The following is a 26,342-nucleotide window of genomic DNA, read 5'->3' as shown; positions in this document are numbered from 1 at the left end:
AAAAAAAAAAAAACGAGACGAAGAATGCATAATTGTACATGACAAAGAGAGAAGGGGTTTTCGCGGGATGATATGAAGAAAAAAAAAAAATAATAATAATAGAGGTAAATCGTCGATACCTCTACGATTTGAGTCGAGGAATAATTAATTATTAACTCGCAGCTTTGTTCCGTCCGTCTGCGCGACCGTGAATCTTTTGATTTCACCGGGTTCCTCGGTAGAAATCCTAAGTCACATACATAAATACACATACCCATTAAATGCGCGTTTATTACGCATTACACACATTATACACACATGACGTACATTTACATTGTACGTAACTTAATGCATAAGTGAAACGTACACACGATATATTAAACGGTGGAGAGACAAAAAACGATAACAGAGGCGTAAATCGTAAAAACATTGTAAAAAGAATTTAAAAAAAAAAAAAAAAAAAAAAAGAAAAAAGAGAAAAAAACATGGTAAAAACTGGAAGCGCCAAGACCCCTTCCCCAGTTCTTACACTGAGTATTAAATCTGTACTAATCGACTGAGTATTATTTTTATATCGAGCGTAAATAATATTAATAAACGGATATAAATTAAAACGTGAGACACGGATTGGTGAGTTAATCGTACGTGAAGCCGAGAAAGAATTATTGTAAAGGCAGTGGATGATGAATGGAGAGATGCGTTTTCTTTTTCTTTTCCTTTTTCTTTTCCTTTAATTCAAGAACAAGTGATTGAAAATAAAAGAAAAAAAGATGATATAGAACGAAAAAATGTATCGCGATTTATAATTTTTAATAATTATTGTTCGAAGAAATAAAAAATAGGAGAAAGAAAAGAAAAGAGAAAGAGAAAACGCATGCGACTGATAATTGTGAGTGCCCTGATTACAATATTTTGTATACAACCATATAATGCGAACCGAGCGAAGAAAGAAACAATTTCGAATGAAAGAAGCAACAAAGAGATAGAAAAAGAGAAATAATTAATGTCGAAATATTCTAATGCACGATCTGATGAACCAGCGTTATGTATAAGAGCGTTGCGGAGCTCTGACAGGCCGGAAACTAACTTAAAACAAAAAACTCGTTAGCATATTTATGCACTTGTGTATGTTATTAAATACGCGATGATATAGCAATAGAGCGATAACGAAACGATGACAAAAAAAGATATAAAGAAGAAAATGAATTACTTTTGTATCCACGAATATTTACGATAATAAGTTAGTTCGGGCTAAGGCCAGCAGCTGTTGAGATTATTCATGGTTGTGTGTATCATTATAAGTATTTTGAATTGTTGAATAGTAATTAGTGTAAGCGGTGGCTTGAACGGGGCGACGTCCAGCGCCCACGAATGCACCATGAAGAGACGTCGCGTCGTCCAAGTTCGGTCTCAAATATTTCACAATTATCGGATATTTCTTCTCTTCGTTATTCGAACATTTACCCTTCGTACAATCGACCTGCTAAATTCATTTTGCCTGTGTTTTAATATATACATATATATACATGTATACATATATACATATATATATGTATGTATGTATGTATGTATTTTTAATATTATATTTTTAATGAATCATATATCCCATATATGAAATTGTTGGGATGCTTTTTTAATTTATAATTTTAACGTGAAACATCGATAAGGGAAGAATCACCCATGACAGGTGTACCTAAATACTCCATTGATATTACGGGTGTAATTTTTCAAAGATATTTTATATCTTATTATGTATTATTTCTTTGATTCAAAAATTTCATCTATCTTCATTTTTTTTTTTTTTTTTTAATAAGAATCTTTTAGAGAGAAATCTCTTTTTTCTTTTTTTATATCATGTAATAATAAGATACCTGTTAAACATTTCTAAACTATTTATTGAGTTTCTATGTGATTTGTTAAAAATTTTTTTATAAACAACTTTTTTCTTTTATTTTTTTTCTTTTAATTTTGAGACCATACTTTATACACATGCACGTGATTCTGTCAACGATTCATCAATGAATCTTTAGGGAAAAAGGAAGATAGAAAAATAAAAAAAAAAAAAAAAACAGGGCGAAAATTGCGATTACTCGACGTCTCTTATTTTTTGCGCCTACCGCCTAGCTAAGTCAAAAAAGTATTGTACGTACTGTGTTTGTTGTAAGCACGTTTGCTTTCTTTTTTTAATTCTTTTTTTACTCGATTTTCTAAATATATTAAAAATCAACGTTTGTTCTTAATTCTCTCCTTTTACTTTTTGTCTCTTTTTATCACGTATAAGATCGTCTGTTTTGCGCAAACATGTCGATACAACAGACACAGAAGATCGCTGGGCAAAGGACCAAAATGTACAACTGCGTTTGCCCTTTCTTACGGTTGGTACGATTCGTTTTTATAAACGTATAAAACGAGATCGAAGCTGTAATTGTATCGAAGGATTTTTAAGCAATGTTGACAGATTATTTTGGGGGGCATCTTATTGCAAGGGCATTGTTGTGATACCACAGATGCAGCTTCATTGAAACTTAAATAAAAAAGTAATGCGTTAATGATTTGTTACGATCAATGTTTACTACCATTGGATGCGTGTGTTTGATACTGTACATGAGGAATATAATTTTTTTATATAAAAATCTATTCGGGAATGAAACACTAAAACGAGTCGATATCTATTTATTGATTCTTTTTATTAACGTCATTTTACATTATTTTCCATTTTTCACATTTTAAAATGTGGAATAACATTGCATTAAAAATTTTTGTACTTTCTTTTGCTTTAGATAAAATGAGCAATTTTAACTGTTTTTATCTTTTTTCTCTCTTTTTCTTTTCATACAAATTATCACGAATTTAAATTTGAAATTATTCGGACATTGAACAACGTGAGTCATTTTATATCTGATATAATGAAATTATTTAAAACATATAAATATTTTTATAAAATATATAAACAAATTAAAATGAAATTCGCATATTTAATAAAAAAAATATTGTTAATGGATAATTTTTATTTCTTTTTTTTGTTTGTATTTTTAATCTTTATTGCTATTTATTTAAATTACGAAATCATAATTATTTATTTAAAAGATTATTACTAAATTAATGATATATTATATATCTTATTTATTATTTTTATATATTATAAAAAAAAAAGATTTTTGATGAAAAGAACTTGAAATTGATGCACGTAGTAAGAAATTTTATTTACGTCATTTCCTACCATATTGCGCCTTGAATTCATTCTTCCGTTACTCGCCATCTTGTCTTTGATGTGCGCGGATGTCCAGTACTTGATCTAAAACTGATTTTTCATATTGAAGTGCTGTTTTTATTATTTCTGAAGATCAAGAAAAATTCAAGAAAATGAGTTACGGCAGACCACCGCCGCGTATTGATGGGATGGTTTCCCTAAAAGTGGATAATCTCACGTATAGAACGACGCCGGAGGATTTGAGACGCGTGTTCGAAAGATGTGGTGAGGTCGGCGACATTTACATCCCTAGAGATCGCTTTACTCGAGAAAGCCGTGGATTTGCATTCGTCAGGTATATTAAAAAATAAGTTTTTTTTTCATATTTATCAATATTAATTACATTTTGCTTATTAGAATATATGTGACGTCACTATGATATTTAGACAATGAAGTAGATAGTAACAAACATCAATGTATATTATCCAATTAATTATTTACTCTTTATAAATCTAAAAATAACATTTTTACTATTATGAATTTTTATTTTAGATTTTATGATAAACGCGATGCAGAAGATGCATTAGATGCTATGGATGGAAGGCTGTTAGATGGTAGGGAACTTAGAGTTCAAATGGCACGATATGGACGACCAACTTCACCACACCGAAGTCGTGGTAGTCGTCGACGAGGAAGGTAATTATTATTAAAATATTTTTCATTATATATATTTTAAAATAAAATAACTTTATTAACGATATTATTTGTAGATCACGTAGCAGGAGCAGAGATCGAAGACGCTCACGTTCTAGATCACGTAGTAGATCAAGAAGTCGTGATAGAGATCGTAGGCGTTCATATAGTCGCAGTCGTAGCCGCTCGCGTTCTGACAGTAAAAGCTCGCGTGGAAAGTCTCGTTCTCGTAGCAAGTCTCCAGATAGACAAAAAGATAGTCGTTCCAAATCAAGGTAAATTTTATACTTATAGATTAAATTTTTTTTTTAGTTTAGAATTTGTAATAGAAAATAAATATTTATATAATTTTATCTTTACAGGGACTGAAGTTGAACCATATACAAGTACAACTACGAACAGATGCACGCGCCGCAAGTGCAGAATAATCGTTTCTTGAGAACAAAAAAGGTATTCTATTACCCTCTATATCTAGAGCAACACTGTCGCACGTTCACATTTTTTCTGTCACTTACATATTAATTATGACAACGCACTTCTTGGGTGAAAAAGATAAAACCCAAAAACTAATTTTAATGTAATGTATCTAGACTATTAGTTTATTGGACTCGCGAAGATTTTCATTTGCAAGTTTTCATAATTATTCTTACTCTGTTAAGTGATATATTGTCTCAAGCAGTGCTTATTCCTGATCAGAAGAAAGTAAATGTGTTTTTCTGTTTTCGCGTGTATGGACGTTGTTATAGCGACCGAAACAGCTTGTTTTGATCAATGAATTAAAGTTTGTTATATGCTCTAGCACTTATATGAATTTTAAATGATCTTTCTGAATTCTGCTCTTAAAGATAAACTTGAATTTTGGACAAATAGAGCAGACAATATTCGAATTTACACTTTATAAATAAATAAAAATAATTGTTATTAGTTTGATCATATGATATTTTTATCTTATATTGAAATATAGTGTGCACAATTTTTAGTATGTCTCGATATAAGTGGATTAAAAACAATAACATTTCATTTTTTCCCTTCCACTTCTTGAGTCATTATGAATACTTTTAACTACATAGTATAATTATTAATTAAGTAATAATTAGAAACCAACTGTTTCGATAAAATATCAATTGTGAAATCGTTTTCTGTTATTTTGAAATTGTTTGAATCAAGCAAGGTGGATTAAATTATTCCTGGAAATACATGAGGGTGTTAATATGGTAATTAGCAGGTAATGTAAACTGTATGTGGTCGACTTGAGTCCGACTTCTGTATAAATTTTAAGCTAATATCTTTAAAAGAATTTTGAGTTCTTAGTTTTCTATTATTTATGATTACCTAACTCTCGATTGATAAATTAATATTACGACATAATTAATCTAAAAAAAGAGAGAGAGAGAGAGAGAAACAAGAAAAATTAAAATCGCGATATATATATATATATATACATATATAGATTGTAGACATAAGTTCTGCGTTTCTGTAACAGTATACAGATTTATTTATGTAAGTTTGCCATTTATAATAAAGTGTAATAAAATGCAGAAGACGGAACTATTCACATAGTTTTAGACAGTGTTTAAATACTACACATATAGATGTAGATAATACTGTCAAAAAAATAATTTCAATCATGAAATTTTATATTATTTATATTTATCTATGAAAAAATTTAAATATCGTAATTTTGTATTTTCGATTATCTAGTATAACAAAACTAAAAACATAATATCCCCAATCGAGATATAAATTTGATAATATAGTAATCAAAGAGATATATTCTATATATTTTTTAGGACTTTTATTACTGTAAACAATATTTTAATCATTTATTTCTAAATATTATTTCCTCGAATCTTTTATAAGATAACATTAATCGTAGATAACTAATCTTAGGTAAACTAAATTTTAATATTTAAAATTGGCTTTATTAATATTATATTAATATTATAATTAATCGATCGTCAAACATCTTTCAACAAAAGATAAAAAGATATAAAAATCCTCACACACGGATGTAACACGTTTATTCCTTATAACTAAGTTGTAATTTTATGGTGCCACAGGCGGTGGAAAGGAGTGGCGTGGCGAGTGTAGCTGATGATGGGGTAGCTGAGAGTAAGCAGTAAGCCGAGTAGCAGGGCTGTAAGCAGTTTGCAGTAGCGAGCGGTTGGTGGTCTGGTGAAAGCAGGTTCGCGCGAGTCGATCAGGGCGAGAAAAAGAGAGAAAGTGTGTGAGCGAAAGCTGTCTCTCTCTGTGGGGGGTCGGCGTGCAGAAATTGCAGAGGGTACGGTCTCGAGAATGCAGACAAATTTGCAGAGAGCACAACGAAAAGCCACACACAGTTGCTGGTCTTGACCACCGTCCGGTTTGCAGGTAGCACGTGAACATCACCAGACCTCGCGAGCGACGACTCGACATTTCAACTTTTATGTCTACCAATTGTTTCGCGTATTTCGTAAAAGAGATTTTTGGCAATGTTGGTTTATTCGAAACCAACTATATATTATTTTATTCCCAGCTATATAGATTTAATTCGTAAGTTACGAATTTGAATCGTAAATATAAATATTTCACAAATTAATCAATATAATCGCAAAGTGATTTAATTTGATAGTTACATTTTATAAATTTTTAAAAGTAGTTTTTTTTTTAAATAATTTAATATATGTAATGAATTTTTAAAACAAATTTTATTTTGATTTTCACTTTTTTTCTTTTTTTTTTTGTTGGTATTTTTTTCTATACAACTTTTAATTAAAAACTTGTCAAATGTGTTTGTTTAATATATTTATAAAAGAGTCTTGCATCGCATATCGTTCTCGGTAAGATCTATAAAATTAATTTTTATATGATCATCGCTTGAAACACTTGCCGCCACATTTCAAATAATTGAAAAAGGTGAGGGAGGGAAATGGGAAAATTCTTTTGCTTTTCCTGTGTTTTTTTTCAGGTTTTTCAGGCACTCGTCATTAAAATAGTAAGTATTTTAGAGGTAAGACAATGTCACAGTTAATAAAAGATTTTTTTTTTAAGGAAAGAATGGAATCTTTGTAGAGAAATGAAGAGTTCAATCAATAAAGAATTCTTGTTGAAGAAATAGAACTTTTTATTTCTTATTTATATAAATAAATGATTATAAACCCTCTAAATATTCAAAAAAAGTCTTACTTTATAAAATTATATAAATCTATAATATTTAATAATTCTAAATTATAATAATAATAACAACAAGAAATATTTTACAGTTTTTTGACATCATTAAATAATCATTGACTAGATGTCAAATTTTTATCATTTATTAAAAAAAATTATTCTAAAAAAATATCTTTTAGTACTATGCTAAAAATATTTAGATGGCTTTATATGATGACTTGTATGTAAAATTACATTAAAGAAAAAATTTTTAATATTATGCTAAAAATATTTAAATGATTTTATGCGTAAAATTATATGAAATGTATTATAACACACATTTCATTTAAATAGTCTTATGTTTCTAAATATTAAAGACATGCAATTTTATGATGTAAAAAAAATCACAGGCTACTTGTCCTTATCCTTATTCTCTGTACTTTTCTTCAAAATATATGGCTTGCAATAAAGAGCACCTATGTATAATAAAAATGCTATGATATGTCCAGAAAAGTATACTTGTTTACAAAACTGTAAATTTTCTTTAAAATCTAATACTAAGAATTGTGTTCCTAAATATGCCATGCAAGTTGTTTTTTCATACCATCCTACTATATACCACAATTTTTTGGCCTAAAAAGTAAAGTAACATAATGAACATCATGAATGTAAATTAATATATATAATTAGATAAGAATAGATATTAAAAATGAAACTTACAATACTATTTTCTTTACTTTGTTGATAGAATTTTATAATTATATCTTCGGATAACAGAAAAAGAGGAATCTGACAGTTACAGAGAAAATAACCAGATGACCAACCATGCCAAATAGCAGAAAGTGTTAAAGTTGCAAAAGTTCGTAAACTTTTCAATGGAAATCGTTTATAAATGTAAACACCAAACCAATATTGAACACAACCATTCCATGCTTTCATAGCTGTTCTTGTTGAATTACATTTTTCTAATTTCCATACATTCATATTGTACACAGCATCAAAGTTTAATTCTTCATTTTTCAATTTTTCAGGCATTTTAGATCTGTAATATTTAATTGATATATTTTCGTTTCAAATTATATTATTATATTGAAAGAAAAAGTTATTCTTACAGTTCCTCTGTGGTTTTATAATCTTTAGGTCCTAGTCCTTGTATAGGAGTACATTTTAAGGGATATGCACCTAGTCCAGCCATTTGACAACCACATTCTGCTAGACCCATTCCAATATACATTCTTAATCGAAAAACTATAAATGTGGGATACATATAAAAGTGTCTATAAAGGAAAGATCGTTCTGCATATTCCTCAGTTAAAATGTACTGAAATATAAAATGGAACTTAAATATTCATAGTTCTATCTATATCTGTTAAAGCAAAGGCTGATATTACTCTGACAGGATACAAGTAATCCATTATAAAAAATAACACAATAAAACATGCAATTTGTTTAAGTTTATAAAATGTAAGAGGCCATGGATCTATGATTTTAGAGAATGGTCTGTGTAGATGGTCCCAATATGTTCTATACCGATAATATGGTCCTATAAAAAGAAATATACTGTTTAAAATAACATTAAAATTAAATTACTTTTAACAATTAAAGTTTTATAAAATTACCAGTCATAAGTCCCATGTAGCCAAAACCATAATGAAAAACATCTAAGAATCCAATATTTTTCATTGCTTCAGAATTTATTCCTTGTATATCATCAGCTGGCGCATTAATGGAATCATTTATTTCAAATGCTAATCCAGATAATTTTAATGTTAATATCATGAGTATTAGATTTGTATGACTTGGTGCTATTGGTAAACCAATATAATCTCCTAGTCGAGACAAAAAAAGTAAATAAAAAAATGAAAAATAAAAGCTGACCAAATGACATTTCCTGTAAATATAAAAAGAAAAAAGGGGTTAATATGTTAATATATTTTATTTTAAAAGTAATATATGAAAAAATATATATATATATTTTATTATATTTATTATATTTATAGTCATGTGTATTTATATCAAAATTTTTTAAAATTAAGTTAAACTTTACATTTTAAACTATTAATTTAAAATGTAAAGTTTAATTTTTTTAATTTAATTAATAAATATTTAATTAATGAATAAATGAATAAATTTTTTTTTTTGCTTTATTGCATTTTATTTAATAATATAATTAAATTAGAAATTTATTATTCTTAAAAACATGTATTAATATTTATTTTCGAGAGAATTAATTACTTATCATCAATAATTACTCATTGAAATTTAATCGTTGCATAATAATGAATTCTTTTTTTAAAATAATTTATTAATTCTCTTAAGAATTAAATGAATGTTATTAAATGAATATTAATATATTATTAATATATATTTAGAATAATAAATTTTTAATTTATTTATAATTTAAAAACATAAAATTATATTATCGAATAAAATGTGATAAATTATCAACTGTTTTAAACATATATAATTTAATAACATGAAGATCGTTATATGATATCTATTAAAATAAAATACAACATTTTTAATTTAATAAACAAATATATAAAAATTTAAGTAATATATCATACTTTGGCGAAAGCTTGGTTATGATAATCGCATTAATCAGAGTAAGCATGAAAGGATAAAGTATATAATTTCCAGAACAAATTGCCATCACTACAATACCAATAATCGTGCCGATCCATTTTTTTACATGTGGATCTTCAATTTTTCGATAATAAAATCCGATAAATACACAAAATAATAACAACGAAACATAAACGATATCGGACCACATCTTGCAAGTTTTGCTGCAGAAACTCTACTACGTTCTATATCATTTCCGTTCCTTCAGCATGCATATATACTACATATTATTAAATCCGTGAACTTTGTATTAACTACTTAATTTTATTATTATTATTATAGAAGTTTATTATTATTAATAGTTTAGTAATAGTTATATTTGTATTTTTTTTTCTATAATTTACAATTTAAAGTATTTAATTATTCTATTCCATTTTTTTTATTAATTATTAATATTTTATTGGTTTCTAGCGATTATTTAAAAAAAATTGTAGGAGTAAAATAAAACATGAGTAAGTTCAGTTATTGTAATAATTGTATTTATATATAATTAAACAAGGATATTTTCATCAAACGCATATTGTAAATGCGTGAATTGATTTAATTATTTAGTATCAATATGAAAGTAGATTTTAAACTGTTCGTCATTGTTAATGTAATAATTGCTGTGACATCAAATATTTTATAATTGATCAAAATGAAACGTTCTAGGATTTTTTGCCGAGTGCTTTTTGCCTAAGTTCCGTTTTTCTCTGTAGGGCAAGCTCCTTTTGTTTCTTCTCGGCTTCTCGTTTTCTAGCCGCCTCTTCTCGTTGTTGTTTAACTATAGCTAATCGTGCTAAATCCGCACGTGCTTCATCCGTTTTACCTGCCGCATGTAATTTCTGGTAATTTGCATATGCTCTTTGTCTTTCTAATTGTTCTCTGAAAGAAGAAAAGGAAAAATTCATGAAATCTAGAATATATATATTTTTTTATATGTCATAAATTTGTACCGTTCTCTCCGAGATAAATCTGGTTTTGCTGAGTCTAGAGATTGATTTAATTGGGATAATTTTTTTGCCTTTTTTTGAACTCTATTTGGATTTTCAACTTGAATTAAATTTTCTACACCCTTTGTTTTTCCCTATAAGTTAAAAAATTAACTTATAAATATAATTTATAAATAATTTATAAATTATTTATTAATTATATATTTTATTAAATAACTTACTTCAGTTTCAGATTCTGATTCCGATTCACTTTCAGTATCTGTCCCTGAAGAACTATGATTTTTTATTGAATCACCATGTGCTTTGGGTTCCTCATCCTCATCACTAGAGCTATCCTTTCCTTTATTTTTCTAAAAAGAACAATATTATTATAACTTTTAAATATGAAGCTTCTCATTTATATTAATGAATTTCTATTTACCAGCCCCCTAAGTAAAATTTATGTAACATTTTTTCGAAAGAACAAATGCAAGTGGAAAGAACAGATGAAATGAATCATCTTAAGCTCTGTCCATCGCTTTTGATTCTTAAGAATTTCTGAAGGTTTGTGCCCGGTCTCTCAAACAGTAAGTTGCACCAACATGGAGTATTGTGCTCCGTGAAAAATCTCAGTAATGGTGCACGCAATCACGCTCGACCGTCAAAGGATAATTCGACCTTACGTACTTAACAATAATATCTAAGCCGTCGTGCTGTTGGTTAACTTAAAAATACTGACTCTCCATTGGAGTTTTTTTTCCTCCTGGCGTCGTTGCTCCTCCAGTTCCTCGGGGTTAGTGAAGTGACGACTCCGGCCTTTGTAACTGACATATTTACCTAAAAAAAATTATCTTTTGATCCAAATTCGTTTCTCGAGGTCAAAATATACGAAACTGCGTTTTCCTTGCCAATAAGTGTGATAAAGAAGATGATAAGTGTATCAAGTGAAAATTAATAATAATTTGTGCGCTTACCGCGCGGCATTTTTTCGAATCAATCGATCACAGTAGTTTGAAGAATATTATACGAAAATTTGAAGAAAGGTACCTCTTCTCTACTTTGAGAGAAGAATTACGATTAATGTCAGATTAATACTGCGCTGCTGCTTATTTGGTCGTCAACCACGAGCTCTAGCGGCATGAACCATTGCATAGAATATTTGCGAGCATGGTTGGTAACGTTTGTTACCGTAAATTTTTTGAAACGATTGAAAGATAGAATTATATAATTCGTGTATTTGTTTTATATTACAGATATAGTAAATTCATCATTATTTTTTTTAACGACATGTAAATTGTTTTGTCTAACTTTTCGATATTTCGATCAGAATTTAGTATTCATCTTTATTTTTGTATTATTCATATACTAGTCATTTATTCATTTATTATAAATATTAACTTAAATTTAATATATGAAATATAATATTTCGATTAAAATTTTGAATAAATATAAAATAAATATTATAATTCATATATAATTTAGAATAAAATATTTAATACATATCGAGAACTTGAACTTCGTTATGTTTTCTATTCTTGAACAACGTAGTTCATGCTTTAATTATTTGATAATACAGAGCATTGACATCAATTATCAAAGGAATTAAATAAAGTAAATTCATTAGTTTAATTGAAAATGTTTTTAAAAATATGTGTATAAGTGTTTATTCTATTTATAGTATGATTTAAATTAATATTTTGTAAATTTTATATAATAAAGTTAGTAGCTAATACTTTTCAAACTTATTTAATTTTATATTATAAAATAAGAAATATGAATCCAAAAATAATTGAATGTATTTGATACAATCAATTACAGAATTTTATACATAAAATTTTACGTAGAACAAGTAATTTAATTTTCTATTTATTAAACTTTCTGCTAGAATGCTTTAAATTTTTGTAGTCTTATGTTATAAAAATTGCAAATTTATGATAACAAATTTTAATTTTATTTATTTTCTTCTTTAAATTTAAATTAAATTAAGTATTATTTTTATATTTATTATTATCTTAATTATTATTTCAAAAAATAGAATAGATTAGATAGATAAATATGTAGTAAAAAAAATTACTATATAAATGTATTATTTTTTGCATATTTTCTTTAGGAATAGATTTAAAAATAAAATTTTATAATTAATTTATAATTAATTTTAAGAAAATATAATGGTTTAGATTCATAATTTCGAATTCAACAAACAAAAAGAATCTCTAGTAAAAATTATTTATATTTTATTGTTTGTTTTATTTTTTTTTATTATATTATAACAAATAATATATAATACAATTATTTGTTCAATGATCATTCTTGATCATTGTTGGCTTTTTAATTCTTAATTATAATCTTCAATTTATTTAAGAATAATTGATTTTATTGATGCCGATTGCTTTTTAGAGAGATCAATTTGAAATTCTAATCGTTCATAAAATGAAAAGAATCATATAAAAATGATTTGTTATAATATTTATATATCTATGAGGATATTAGTATAATATTGAATAAAATTTGTAATAAATTTGTGTTCTAATAAAAATTAATAATTAATGGAAATCATATACAACATATTTTAGAAATTATTTTAATAGAATAGAAATTTAATTTTAGAGTTTTCTTATTAAATATAATATTTTATTTATATAAATTGTTAAATGAAATACAGAATAAAAATTTGAATTCAATTTTTTCAATAGTAATTTTTTGTATATAATATTTTCATTTTTGGAAAAATTCTTGATTAATATTAATTAAACAGATTATTTTCGTATCATAATATTATTAAATATTCCAAATATTAATAGATATTTAAAAGAGAAAAAGAATTTCAATACATAAGTTGCTTTGTTTTGATTAGAGTATTATTTGAACGAAAGCGCTCTTATTGACGGTTAAATATGGCGCATCTGTTTTGTGCTGCCTCCTTACGGAACTTTTGGAAGATAAATTATGATTCGAAAAGGAAGCAGCCAGTCTGTTTCGGATGTTTGGAGTTGTAAGACGTAAACTGATGATTTTTCTAAATGTTGTACCGGTGAGCAACTGTTTTGGTGTATTCTAATGTCATTCATTTGAATAAGTCGTAGAATTGAACTCTGTTTATTCGCGAGTGCTATTACGCTATAATCATAGAAAATATCGTTCAAATTTCTATTATATTAGAAACCAATAATTTGGTTACTTTCCCGAGGTTCGCGAGAAGTGTGTCAAAGTCGATGTAACGTGTTCTGTGCGTCCATAATCAACCGTAGCTCTAAGTGTCTTCGGACTTCGGATACAATTTCTGTTTAATAAAAAATGGTAAGTCAATTATTAAAATATTTATATTATTTGGTAACGTTAAAATTATGAATTATATTCATGAGAAAAATAATTCATATGAGAAAGAAAATTATCATGTTTATATTTTTGATATTGTTAAATATTGTTTGATTGTCAGAAGATCTCAATTTCTTCAGGCCACAGAATTCGAATCGCGTATGAATTTTTAGTAAAGCTGTTCATCGATGTGACAGTTCGAATAATATTTAAAGTTATTTCATTTCTTTTATTGCATCTTATGAGTGGATATTTATTTCTTTTTCCTTTAATCGTCATGAAAATGTTAGAAATATGATCGAATATATTTAATAGAAATTCGCGCGTATATATATATGCATATATATATATTCTATTCATACTTCTATTCTAATATAGTTATATATTTTAAGAATATTTTATGAATATATTTGTATGTGACTATGTAGCTTTACAAATTGAATATTTTATATTTTTATCAAACATATTTAAAATGTTATATTGTACTTAAATATTTTTTTTCAATTTTTTTAGATAATATCTTTTTTCCAATTATCTAATAAACTTCCCTAATAACAATTCAATTTTAAATTTACGAGTAAAAGCATCTTTTAATATATTCACAAAAGATGAATTTATAGAATATGTTTAATGTTTGATCGAAATCATTGCCATAATTCAACCCTTCCATAAACATTGGTTAAGCATCGTTTCAATATACTTCTTGTTATGTTCTTACAACTATGATGCATTTTTTCTTTCTCGAAATTGTATATTTGATTACAATTAAGATGTTTTGAACGACGCGTAGCATCTACATATGCGTTGCGCCGATTGCTTGACGTTTCAACCTGCCCTTAATTGTTCTCATAAATGTAACGAGCATATTGTCTCCGTATTACATTGATGAATGGCCAATTTAACGATATACTGAACGTTTTATGGGTTTGTGTATGGTACAGAGTCACGTCAAATTGATACGATTAACATTTTTCATTTGCGTTCATTGCTTTAGTGACAATTGATATTTATTCTAAGAATTTTATCGTCACGGAACATAAGTGATCTCATAGAAAATAAATATAAATTATATGTACTCGTCAGTTGGCATTATTGAGCAAGCAAACTCGGGACGCGAGCTTGTGCAAGTCTTTTCATTCAGAAGTAATGGATTTCCAATAATTACGCTTACAACGAAAACCACCATCAAAGACGTGTGTTGCCTGTACATGCACGGATATAGGGTTAGAAGTCAAGGCTTGGATACAACTTTTTTTTCCAACCATGTTAAAGGCTTATGAATTGACGGATGATGCGTTAAACATTAACTTTGATTCCTTTATTAACAAAGGGCTTTCGTTTTCGCTTTTTTCATAATACCTCCTTAGTTTATAGTATTCTTCTAATCTTCTAATCTCGATATCTCATGGAATTGTTATTCAAATATAAAAAAAAGCAAGTAATTTCTTATCAAGACATAGCTATGATTAACTTTTTAATTTGATAACTGACATGTTTGAAAACAAAATTTCATACTTATTTTTTATCAAGAAAAAAACAAATCTTTAATTATAATTTACGATTTTTTATCTTAAAAATTTCATGATAAAAATTATTCTTTTCATAAAAAAAAATCATTTTTTGTCGTTCAGGTTAAACATAATTGAATTTCTAAATTTTTAGAACTTTTCTATAATAAAAAAAAAAAAATTAATTTTAAATCCAAGTTAATTTATCTATAAAAAGAGATTTCTCAAGAAAGTGATATACATGTTATACATATATATATATAATATCATATCTGATAAGTGTATCAAAACTCACAATTATATTCGCATTACACTCCAAAGCGTTTGATTTCTAAAACTCGCGCATGACCATTTCTCTGTACATTCTCATCGATACACATACACTATTATTCATAAGTGTCCATACATTTGGTGTACTTAGGATAGATATAAATTACAATTTTATAATTACGATTTAAAACTCAAGCTTCGATCACAAATAATATAAGAAAAATTGAATTATGTTATATTTTAAAGATGTTATCACAAACATATCCTGATAAACATTACAGTTTATAGTTGGCAAAGTGAGACTTGTAGCCGAGAGTGTACGTGCCTTCAAACAACTGGTTCCTTAAATACCAATGCCGTTCACGGGGTTCTCGTCACGTTCCAACGTCGTGTCGAGATTGTTTAGCAGAAACAAACGATAATAACGCGGAGAACGACGAGGTATCGTCGCAGCTGTGAAAACAGCCTTCTCTTCCATCCGTGCAACGTTCCTCCCCCCCGTTGTCTATTTTCCAGACGAAATCGAGCGGCTCGTGTCGAACACGAGTCGGATTCGCCTAGTTTCCGAGACAAGCGTCGAAACAAGCCGTTCTCGCGAGGGAACGGCACCCAAGAATGCCGTTACTAGCTGCACGTGGCGATTATAATCCGGCACCCGATGTGCCAGCCGATTTATACGGACGAAAGTGATTTCTCATGGATTCCATCCCGTGTTCCGCACTCGAGTATGCAAGTAGTCATGTATTCTATATTCTGTTATAATATATCGTGTACAAGTTTATAGAAATGATATTTATTCAATTTAGATAAATCTCGAATATGATAAATTAAAAATGAACGTAGATTTTAGTTACAAGTTCACTTTGGCCTTTGATTATATATATATATATATGCTTTATGTAGAGCGTTGTATGGTAAATTGGTTATTAAATGGATTAAATGTTTCCTTTGATTTTAAGATAATAGAGTTAGTTTGGACCTTGGAAATAGCGATTTTCGTAAAGCGTAAAGCGAAAAAGATCCGAGTTTGAAATATTTATAAATTACTGCTAAGACGAGAAATTAGAATTTTGATATGAACGATAATTAGTTGTTTTCGAATGTAGAAATTTCTTGGATTAAGAATCTAATAGGTATATCGAATTCTTTTTTTTTTTTTTTAGTTTCAAATATTTTTCATATGATAAATTATAGCAAGATATTTTTCCGTGTGTTAAAACTTAACCATTCGATTTTCACACGATTAATGGGTCTAGGTTATCCATTTCTCGGGGCATAAGTCGAACGGATAATTTCCAGCATTCGTCACGCTTGAAAGTGCGGTAAAACGATCCAAGGGATTCGGTTTTTAGGTTATTGGAATCGGCCATTGAATGTAGATCGACGATATATTTTTGGAGGGTAAATTATTTCACACGAAATACGATACCGATGTCTAGATTAAGCTCGATAAAATTCTCGGTTATTTATTTATACAGAGGCCATCTTTCTCAAAACTCTTCACGAGCAAAATGATATTCAAACAAGTGTTCTATGTTTTTCGCACAATCTCTTTCGTAACAAGTTAATTTAATTACATCGATGTTTTACGTTACCATGATAACATATCTGTAATTCAATTCGAAACTCGTGGTACAAGTTGTTTAAAAAAAATATTTTAACAAACTTTAGTAAAACTTTGTGTATATTTTAAATCTTGTCGACGCGTTAAGTATTTAATTGTTTAAGATAGGTTAAGGTCAAGCGTGAGAAAAACGACTCCTCTTTAACACGAGATTCAAAACGAAGAGAGGATGATCCAAAGTTTATTTAACTCCTCGTGACGAGTATTTTTTCACGAGTTGCACTATATAAATCCAAGGATACATTCTTCTCCACTTTTGAAAAAAAAACTTTCGAATTATATTTCTTACTGGAATATTTTTATCTTGGAACGATTAAAGTGAAACGGGCGATAATAGTAATAGCGCTGTAATTCCCTAGAATTTTTAAAATGCGTAAAGGTATAATAAAGAGGATCAGAGAGATAAGAGAGGCCGCCGTTTTTCCCTCTAACGAAACAGATTTGCGAAATCGTGGCACCGCCGTTTTCTTTTTTTTTCTTTTTTTTTTTTTTTTTTTTTTTTTTTTCCTGTTCAAAGTATCATCTCGGAGGCGCAATTGAGCATAATCGAGCGACCAATTAGAGAGGCAGGATTCTTTCTGCGAGGGAATTTGAAGTGACACGGGCTCATCGTCTCGTTAAACAAATGGGACAATCAAAGGGATCCCTTTAGATTGCAGGGAAACGATGCGGATGAGTCTAATAACTCAATAAAAAGGGGGTCCCTGATGATGGAGATCGTGGACCGTGCGAAGGCCATCCAACGATTCAAGAGTTTTTTTTTTTTTTTTTTTTTTTAAACATTTTTCGACTTCGTATTAAAAATTTCCCACCTTCGAAATTAATCGATCGATAAATATATTAAAATAATCGTCAGGGAAATCTCTAAATGGACGATTGTAAAGTTTAAAAAAGTAGTTTCAAATCAATTTAAAATAATTAATATAAAACGTACATGATAAATATTTCATCCACTATTTGATCCATGGATCGCTGCATTCATTTATGGGATATCTTGAACTTAAGAAACGACGAGCAACAGTTTTGAAAAGGAGATCTAGAAATATAACACCCTTTTAAGAGAGATGAGGTATCATAAAAAATTGTTCCCCTGAATAGTTTCGCGACAATCGAACTCCTTTTTGGCCGCAAAATACACGAGCGGAAAGGAGGAGAAGGCGGATTATTCGGTGGCTTGGCTTACTCGGTCGGCAGAATCTAGCACGGAGTTGCGATTCTCGATTACGAAGCCACGTTGACGGGGTAAAGAGAGTTCCCAGATTGCTTTTCCTTCGTAAACACATCCGACATCGGGCCATCGATCCACCGGAAACTCTTCAGCATTTCTTGATTTGACCGCGTTTACCGATCGTGGGTTCGAAAGATTTTCGATTCGATGGAAATCGTAACCGAGATACTGCGAATAAAATAAGAATTAACAGAAACTTGATCTCAGAGGCGATTGGACGAACGAGCGAAGCGTTTCAGTTTCCCTCGTCGAAAGGAATAACGAAAATAATAAATACTCGAGAACTTCGATCGAGTAATCGAAATATTAAACGAAATGTAAATGATCTTCACAGAGATTCGAAGAGTTTTCAGTTTTTCTTCTACAGTTGTAAATACTTGGCAGAAATTTTACACACTGGTGGAGAATTACACTTGTACGTATTTGTTAACAAGATTGGGAACGCGGTTACTTCCAAGTTGATAAAACAAATTCAACGAGACTCCAAGACTTGATTTATACCTCGATCGAGAAAACGAGTTTGAAGAAGTCGCGTTATGGATAACAACTGATAAATATGTTTAACCTGTTTTATCAGCTTCGAGAAATAATTTTTTTTTTTTACCATGGAAGGTGTACGCGCGTTGAAGAAGTCTGGCATTATCAATTTACACGGACCTCGTTTATTCAGTGTAGCTCGAGTTGTTATGTTAATCCGAGAAACCTGATAGAAATCTCGACGAAGATAAAAAAAAGAAAAAAGAGAAAAAGTAGCTCCCTTAAATGTTAACACGATTTTAACGCATCGTGTAAAAAAAAAAAAAAAAAAGAAGAAAATTTTTCGCATCTCCGAAATCTCGATCGCACGAAGAGGAAAATGATTGCAGTCGAAGAAAGACAGAGAGATAGAGTCCATCGTTCATTCCAATTTTTACGTCGCGAAAGTATAGGAAATCAATAATTTCAGGCGACGAGTTGCGTTACAACGGTACCGGTGCAGTCAACAGTAAGCCGAATCTGATTTTCAGCCCGTTTAAATACGTTAAAATCAACCTATCCGAGCTTGATTTCATCCCGTCGATGAAGATCAAACGAAACTCCGTTTGTCGCTCGTTCTTCGCCGATTCTGTGAATAATACACTCGAAAAAAAAAAAAAAAGACACTCGTGAAACCAGCTCGAGGAGACAGACTTAATTTTTCCCTTTCGACAAGGAATGAAATTAAACCGAGGATAGAGCGTTAAAAAAAAAAGGAAAGAAAAAGAAAACATGGCGTACATGGTAAGGCGAAAGGGCCGAAGGTACCATTTGTTTAGACTCCGTTTAAACGGTCTCCTGGAGACGACCACGTCCTCTTCGACGTCCCGTTGGAAGGATGGGATTGGTTGGGGACGCATGCGCCCCTTTACCAGTCGATAGCACCACCGATACGACATAGCAGCACCGAGGCAACCAGCCGCGTTGCCAGCTGCAACATTGACACACCGATCCACATTGCTAATCTCGGTGTCATCCTGTTAACTCTTGGCTACTTCTTGCACGACATCGATATGCTTGAGAGTATATATATATATATATGTATGGTGTACGGATTTGCGTAGCATTTAGAAATCTTTGACGTGATTTTAGGGCTCAGAGAAAATTTTAAACGAAGATGAATAAAGCGTTGAATTAGTAAAACATAAAGATATAAAGATTGAAAGTTGGATGGATAGATTTTCAGCGTGTAAAAACTTTGGATATATTTGGATAGATAGAGATGGTTCGAAATTACATTTATGAAACTCTGATCCCATTTGCAATTAGATACGTGGTTTCAAAATTTCCAGAGTTGACGGATTTTAGATTTGCCGATGGTAAGTTTTGTTAATATCGTCCCCGGTTAAATTGTTCATGCAGAGGATTCTAATTCGAGACCAGCTTTATTCGATTTATGCTCGGCGCAGTGTACATTTCAGGGACAGTTTCAGGCGCCACTGGTGCAATTTCCCCGTGAGTCGATTGGAATTGCTCGAATTAGACCGGCGGTGTCGTCGAACTTTGAACACACTGATTCACGGGAGAACATCCCTCGATCAAGTGTTTTTAGATTCGCCGTCCTTTATTCTGAATTTTTATCTCTTCCACCATCTCCTGACCAGATACTCGTTCATCTTCTTTCCTAAATTAAACATAAACGTGTTTCCCCATAATTTAGTAATTCTGTCTCGAGCAGCATAATTAATACCATTTAATACGATCTTCTTTCTTTGCACACGTATTTTAATAAATATTCAAGATGCAGCGAAAATATGTTCTCTCTGCTTTGTGGTTCGAATATTTTAAAATATTATTATTATTTTTAAATTATCAATCCGTCTGATAAAAATTTAAAGTGTTTCCCTAATGGTGAACCGGGCCATCTGTCTAACGATATCGAATTCATGAAAGGGAATTGGGACGATTCAGACGTGGAAGATGACTCGTACCATTTGATAAATCTATCTACGAAGAAGAGAAAGGGGCCCTTCTGGCGATAAATTTTGGGTACACGTGATCCGATCCGCGTGGCATCGCCTTTTACCTTGTCGAGCTTGATCTAGGTAACGAACGAGAGAAAACGAGTCGTCCTTTCTCCGAAAGGACCGTTAGCCCGATTTCCGCCTCGTTTCGGATGTGTCGGAAGTGAAACAGGTGCCCATTTTACGAGACCATGCAAACCTCGTCTCGCTCCCCGATGCTTCGCCAGACATTGTCGTTTCTCATCATCAAACATTGATCATTCTCGTCCCACTTTAATACGAAGAAAGTGGGTACGTGTTAATTTTATTTTCACGCTCGTTTTGCGTTTTGTGAAATCTGCCAAATTAAATTAAATTAAATTAAAATAACTTGGAAGATTATGTATTTTAACGTGTTCTTTTTTTTTTATTTATATCTTTCACTCTCGATTCTCTCTATGTCATCGTTATACATTTATTATAATATTGGTCAGTTATTGTATAATGGGAAGCAGAAATGGAAGAAAAATTAGCAAGAAATAAATTTCACTATTAGTCGTTAAATTGAATTGATGTCAAAATTAAGAATGAAATATATCCGAGAAGAGAAACGACAATGAATCGCGATTATTCTTCTTATTATTGATAAGACTCTGAACGATTATTCTCCCTATAAGGAGACTATAATGGAGATAATAAAAAGGGGTATTCGAGTTAGATCTCTTTATGAGAAAGACGTGCACACGTCTTCTGCGCACAATCGCTATCACGTTGATTTTTTGCGTCGACAATTTATCCACCAAGTCTAATTTCGTTATTAGCATTTCTTCACGGTGAATTGAGCTCGTTAAGCTCCTTAACTCCTTCTATACGATGCAAGTAACCCCCCCGACAAGGGAACAATGGGCCCTCTTTTTACCTCTTATTTAGACGTCCGCGTTTTTCCATTACACCGTATATTAACATTCATGAAGAAACTACGTACACGCTTACACTACGATTTATACGAGACGTCCATAAAAAGGGATGAAAAAACAAAAACTTGGGATAAAAGTTATCACTATTTTAACGTCTTTCGACGTAAAATATAAATTATGAAGTTATACGCTCTTTTCGTATATAGATATAGTAGATGACATTTGATTATGATTTCTTTCAGTGACGAGCATAAATCAATATATTCGGAATATTTCTCTTTAAATACTTTTGTAACGTAAGAAAAGTGGAAGGAAATAAATAAATATAAATTAATATAATCGGAATATTTCTCTTTAAATACTTACGTTACAATTAATATGATATTTCTCTTTAAATATTTACGTTTCGTAACGTAAGAAAAGTGGAAGGAAATTAATATATAATTAATTGTTACAATTAATATGATATTTCTCTTTAATTACTTACGTTTCGTAAGAAAAGTGGAAAGAAAGCACGAATTTGATAATCAAATCGTAAGACGAATAATTCTTCTATTTGATCTACAAGAACAAGAAACCTCTGTACATCAGTTTCTTCTTCAATTCAGTTAGGTAACGTCTTGTAAAAGCAAAAGATTGGAAACAGCTCCCTCCTTGGAACACAGATGAATGACCACGTGTGAATTTTTTTCAATTGTAATACATACACGTACACAATCATCAATAACTGATACTGAGTAAGAAGTGAAAGCGAGGTAACGTCTTGGAAACGAGTCTCCTTTATTATATAAACCAACGGTCGAACAATAAATCGTCGGATTGCTGGATTCGAGCGGCAGGGGATTCGCGAAGAGGATTTTGAAACGACTCGGCTATCTTCGACCAATCGTTTTCGCCTCCGCGAAAAATCATTTTCGTCGACTTTCTCGAACATCTACACTCCGAGCCAAACACTTTCGTGGCTCGTTCGTGGCGAATTTAACGATCGATAATAAATTCTTTATTATGCGTCTTTTTTCTTTTTCTTTTTTTTTTTTTTTCTTTGGAGGGGAGAAAATTGATCGAGTGAAACTTCGAGTTGGTTCGAGAGGAACACGTGTTATTCCTTTAAAAAAGAAAAAGAAGAAAGAGGACCACAAGTTTCCGCGTATAGAAAAATGAAATTATCAGCCATTTTCGAGAAAGTAAATTCTCTCTGGAATATTTTACGATCCCTGAGATTAATTGCGAGGAGAATCTTAGGAAGAAATTTCAGAAGATCGTAAAAAAAATGATAGTTGCTTTCATTTATTATGCAATGCGGATTTACGATTTTTGGAGATTTATTGCTACATTTTTAGAAATCTTACCGTAGAAATTCGATTCTTTTCCGGAATCCAATGAACGGATGAACGGGTGAATCGTGTCCGAATTTTCGTGTTTGGGATCGATTTCGTACGAAGAATTTATCGGAGATGTACGGGATTCGCGAATGGGAACACAGGATATTCGATGAAAACGTGGACGGTGCATAAGCATATCGAGGGGGGAAACAGATGAAAGGGATAAAACGGGAGGGAGAGAAGGGGAGGGGGATTCGTAAAAGTGAGTGGGACAACGCTTGCACTCGATTACTGAATGAACGAAGGTGCACCGGTCGTGTATGAAAATTGATTTGCACGGGTTGAACGATCGCGACAGGTGGCCTTTATCCATGGATGCGTGTGCTATTTTTCTGCCAGAAAGGAAGAAATGGATAAAACCTGTTTAAAAGAAAAAAAAAAACGAGTTTTGAAATTAATAGATCGATCGAAAATTGCCCGTGCTTCAAATATCACTGATCTTTCTCGTTTTTCAAAAAAAAATATAATGGATCGAATAAATTATTATATTTATCGTCATCGATCGATCATCGTGGAAATTAAAGAGAAAGAGAGAGAGAGAAAGAAAAAAAAAATTAAAAATCGTTAAACGATCGACATTGCGATAAAAAAATTATTATTCACGATATCGACAGGGTAGATACGTCCTCGTCTCACCACCAATCGTGATTTATATACCTGTTATGTAAAGGTAGATCGTATATCGTTCGAGGATATACGATCGGAGGATATACGAATTTTCGTGATCACATGGAAATTATAAAACTTGGGATTTTAAAAAAAGGAAGAGAAATACGATGTATAATACGTACGAATCCACTCTGATTTCTCCTTTATATTTATATAGAATTCGACATAAAGACCGCCGACGGAGGGTATAATGGCTCTCTAACTACAATGGATGCAATGTCCATTGTTTATTTACAACGGATGCATTGGTAGCCGTACCAGAAACCGTGCATAATGAGTTCAATTCACCGTCAGATATGCTAATAACCGAGCTGGTCGCGAATCAACGAGCCAATTCCACGCCAAAAGACGGGTGAAAGTTTCTCGGATGAATGCGAAAACGAAGTCTTTAACGAAGCTGCAAAATTGCAATCTTTCTTAAATTATGGCGGATAATTTGATGATCGATCGAGTCACGTTCCCTTACGATTACGAATAACGTATAATTAATTAAATTATCCGTAGAAATAATTAAATCAAGATCGAATGATCGAAATAGAAGAAGAAAAAGAAGATTAAGATAAGGAAGCTCGATCTTATCTCGTTGCGGCATTGGCATCGATGTTCTACGGAATAATTTTACAAATGAATTTTTTTTTTCCTGGACACACTATCGTTTCTTGGATTAAGTTGGGCGCGGTTCCATCGATAAGACGATTGATAAGGAACGAGACCCACTTTCCTCGGACATTCGTGTTAGAAGCGACGAGATTGTTCGGCCCCTGGCCCATTTACCCAGTTCATTATGCGCATGGATGCGTGAAAACCAGCAGCATCGTGATTTCGTGTAATTTTCTCGCGGTGGACATCGTTTCGAGAGAAAAAAAAAAAAAAAAAAAAGAAAAAAAGATAAAGTTCCGTAAGAGCAACAGTTGCGTTTCACATACTGGATGTCCGACGGCATCATTAATAATAATGGACGTCGTTAGGAAGCTCGTGCTCGTGCCGGATTGGGGATTCTTAAATTAAAGAGAATTCAGAATGCGCACGATTACGCGTGTACTCGAGAACTCGAGTGTACGTTCATGGGTATTTGATAAATCGTAAGAGATTGAACAGTTAGGCGAATAGCTTTTGCAACGCTTTTATGTAGGTAGGCCTGCACGTAAGAATATTCGCGTACAACGTTAACTTAAAAAATTTTAGATTCAAACGATTAAATGTCGAAGAAGCGCAATCGTTGAAAATAATTTCGACAGCCTATCAACGAATCATCTTTTTATTAATTCTGTATCTTGAAAAATGAATTTTCGCAAACCACTGGCCATGAAATTCAAGTAGAGAAATAACATTCACGTACATTTCTTCCTGTGTATCAAATAGAAGATAGAATTTCCATTCCATGGAATAAAGTCAATAATGGAAATGGCGAGATATTTATGAGTTTAGAGCCGTTAAAAAGATTCTTGGAGGTGTTTAATTGGCAATGATCGGTCATCCTTGAAACGATCCTCCTCCTCCTCCTCTTCTTCTTCTTCTTCTTCTTCTTCTTCTTCATCTTCCTCTTGGCGATCGCCAAGGCTGTACCCTTCTTTTTCTCGCGTGTATTTGTACGCAGGAATAAGTTTACGGGCCGACAGGTCTGTTACATCAGTGTAACGGTATGTTATCGAGCATCATCCCGGTTCACTGCGTCACGAGTTCTTCGGGTGAACAACTTGCGCTTGGAACGCGCAACTCCTGTGTGATGATCCCTCCCTCCCCCTCCCCACATTTTTCCTCCCCGATATCAATGTGATGATTTCGATATCAATGTCAACCGATGCCAAGATTTTTACGCGCGAAAAATGGAATGGAACCGGAAGAAAATTCCACTTGCTCTTAAAATATTAGTATAATGCCTTGATAAACGTACCATACGATTTTAATCCGTGTATGCTTAATTTTAACGATTAATGAAGGATCTACATCTCTTCTTCGAGATGATTTCTCGTATAAATAAAAAAAAAAAAAAAACAACTATTTTCCCCGAAATTTTATCCGAAATTTCGAAGATGGAGAATTTAAAAGATCGCGCGTGCCGCGGAATCGAAACGAAAAGTCCTCGAAACGAAAAGTTCCTCCTGTTCATCGGGCGTGAAGTGAAAGCCTTCTTCGATATTTATTTTTTTCCTTCCTGTTTTTGTTTTTTGCTGAAACGTGTCGGGCTCTCTCGTGCACCGCGATTGCAGCACAACCGCATTGTATAAAGAAGGAGTCGAGTATATATTACTATATTTCCGACGAAACGTTTGCAAACTTCTCGCGTCTTCTCAAAGAAGAAATTTTCAAAAGAAAAATTTCCGTGAACATCTGTCGCGAAATAATCGATCTCGGTTTTCTCGTTCTCGAGGGTTGTATATTAATTGATTTATTTTATCCATCTTATCGATCTTTGTCGTTTCTCGATATATGGCCGGGGTAA

General features: G+C 31.1%; 4 protein-coding genes across 6 annotated transcripts in view; 2 read left to right on the top strand and 2 right to left on the bottom strand.

The window, feature by feature from the left end:
* The first annotated feature begins 3,249 nt into the window (after positions 1–3,249).
* LOC122711040 (serine/arginine-rich splicing factor 2) lies at positions 3,250–5,400 on the top strand. Its single transcript, XM_043929433.1, has 4 exons — positions 3,250–3,524; positions 3,722–3,865; positions 3,940–4,137; positions 4,225–5,400. The coding sequence occupies exons 1-4, from the start codon at positions 3,343–3,345 to the stop codon at positions 4,229–4,231; spliced, it is 531 nt and encodes a 176-aa protein (XP_043785368.1). The 5' UTR covers positions 3,250–3,342; the 3' UTR covers positions 4,232–5,400.
* Positions 5,401–7,117: 1,717 nt separating this feature from the next.
* On the bottom strand, positions 7,118–9,775 carry LOC122711166 (lysophospholipid acyltransferase 7). Its single transcript, XM_043929658.1, has 6 exons — positions 9,559–9,775; positions 8,611–8,882; positions 8,383–8,534; positions 8,104–8,312; positions 7,712–8,033; positions 7,118–7,624 (listed from the first exon to the last, which is right to left on the bottom strand). The coding sequence occupies exons 1-6, from the start codon at positions 9,765–9,767 to the stop codon at positions 7,403–7,405; spliced, it is 1,386 nt and encodes a 461-aa protein (XP_043785593.1). The 5' UTR covers positions 9,768–9,775; the 3' UTR covers positions 7,118–7,402.
* A 298-nt stretch (positions 9,776–10,073) lies between these two features.
* On the bottom strand, positions 10,074–11,660 carry LOC122711184 (28 kDa heat- and acid-stable phosphoprotein-like). Its single transcript, XM_043929701.1, has 5 exons — positions 11,502–11,660; positions 11,267–11,364; positions 10,770–10,898; positions 10,552–10,682; positions 10,074–10,480 (listed from the first exon to the last, which is right to left on the bottom strand). The coding sequence occupies exons 1-5, from the start codon at positions 11,509–11,511 to the stop codon at positions 10,264–10,266; spliced, it is 585 nt and encodes a 194-aa protein (XP_043785636.1). The 5' UTR covers positions 11,512–11,660; the 3' UTR covers positions 10,074–10,263.
* Positions 11,661–13,545: 1,885 nt separating this feature from the next.
* LOC122710960 (ADP-ribosylation factor-like protein 4C) overlaps positions 13,546–26,342 on the top strand; it is a 36,215-nt gene continuing 23,418 nt past the window's right edge. For 2 of the 3 annotated variants that reach the window (XR_006346030.1, XM_043929233.1), the window contains exon 1: positions 13,546–13,824. The gene's annotated coding sequence lies outside the window, so the exon portion shown is untranslated. Of the gene's footprint in view, positions 13,825–16,240; positions 16,346–26,342 lie in introns of those variants that run through there. The other variant, XM_043929235.1, reaches the window with a different exon arrangement.

This window comes from Apis laboriosa, unplaced genomic scaffold (assembly GCF_014066325.1).
Source record: "Apis laboriosa isolate Shangri-la unplaced genomic scaffold, ASM1406632v1 scaffold16_cov148, whole genome shotgun sequence".
Classification (NCBI taxonomy): Eukaryota; Metazoa; Arthropoda; class Insecta; order Hymenoptera; family Apidae; genus Apis; species Apis laboriosa.
This window is presented reverse-complemented; position numbering and strand designations above follow the sequence as displayed.

What these genes read in the sequence shown, in the direction of transcription:
- LOC122711040 (XM_043929433.1), top strand. Translation starts at nt 3,343, where the DNA reads ATGAGTTACGGCAGACCACCGCCGCGTATTGATGGGATGGTTTCCCTA. An exon ending in CGTGGATTTGCATTCGTCAG is followed by an intron (nt 3,525 to 3,721) that starts GTATATTAAAAA and finishes TTTTTATTTTAG; the next exon opens with ATTTTATGATAAACGCGATG. An exon ending in GGTAGTCGTCGACGAGGAAG is followed by an intron (nt 3,866 to 3,939) that starts GTAATTATTATT and finishes TATTATTTGTAG; the next exon opens with ATCACGTAGCAGGAGCAGAG.
- LOC122711184 (XM_043929701.1), bottom strand. An exon ending in AAAAAAAACTCCAATGGAGA is followed by an intron (nt 10,899 to 11,266) that starts GTCAGTATTTTT and finishes TGTTCTTTTTAG; the next exon opens with AAAAATAAAGGAAAGGATAG. An exon ending in GATTTATCTCGGAGAGAACG is followed by an intron (nt 10,481 to 10,551) that starts GTACAAATTTAT and finishes TTCTTCTTTCAG; the next exon opens with AGAACAATTAGAAAGACAAA.
- LOC122711166 (XM_043929658.1), bottom strand. Translation starts at nt 9,767, where the DNA reads ATGTGGTCCGATATCGTTTATGTTTCGTTGTTATTATTTTGTGTATTT. An exon ending in ATAACCAAGCTTTCGCCAAA is followed by an intron (nt 8,883 to 9,558) that starts GTATGATATATT and finishes TTATATTTACAG; the next exon opens with GAAATGTCATTTGGTCAGCT. An exon ending in ATTACTTGTATCCTGTCAGA is followed by an intron (nt 8,313 to 8,382) that starts GTAATATCAGCC and finishes TTTATATTTCAG; the next exon opens with TACATTTTAACTGAGGAATA.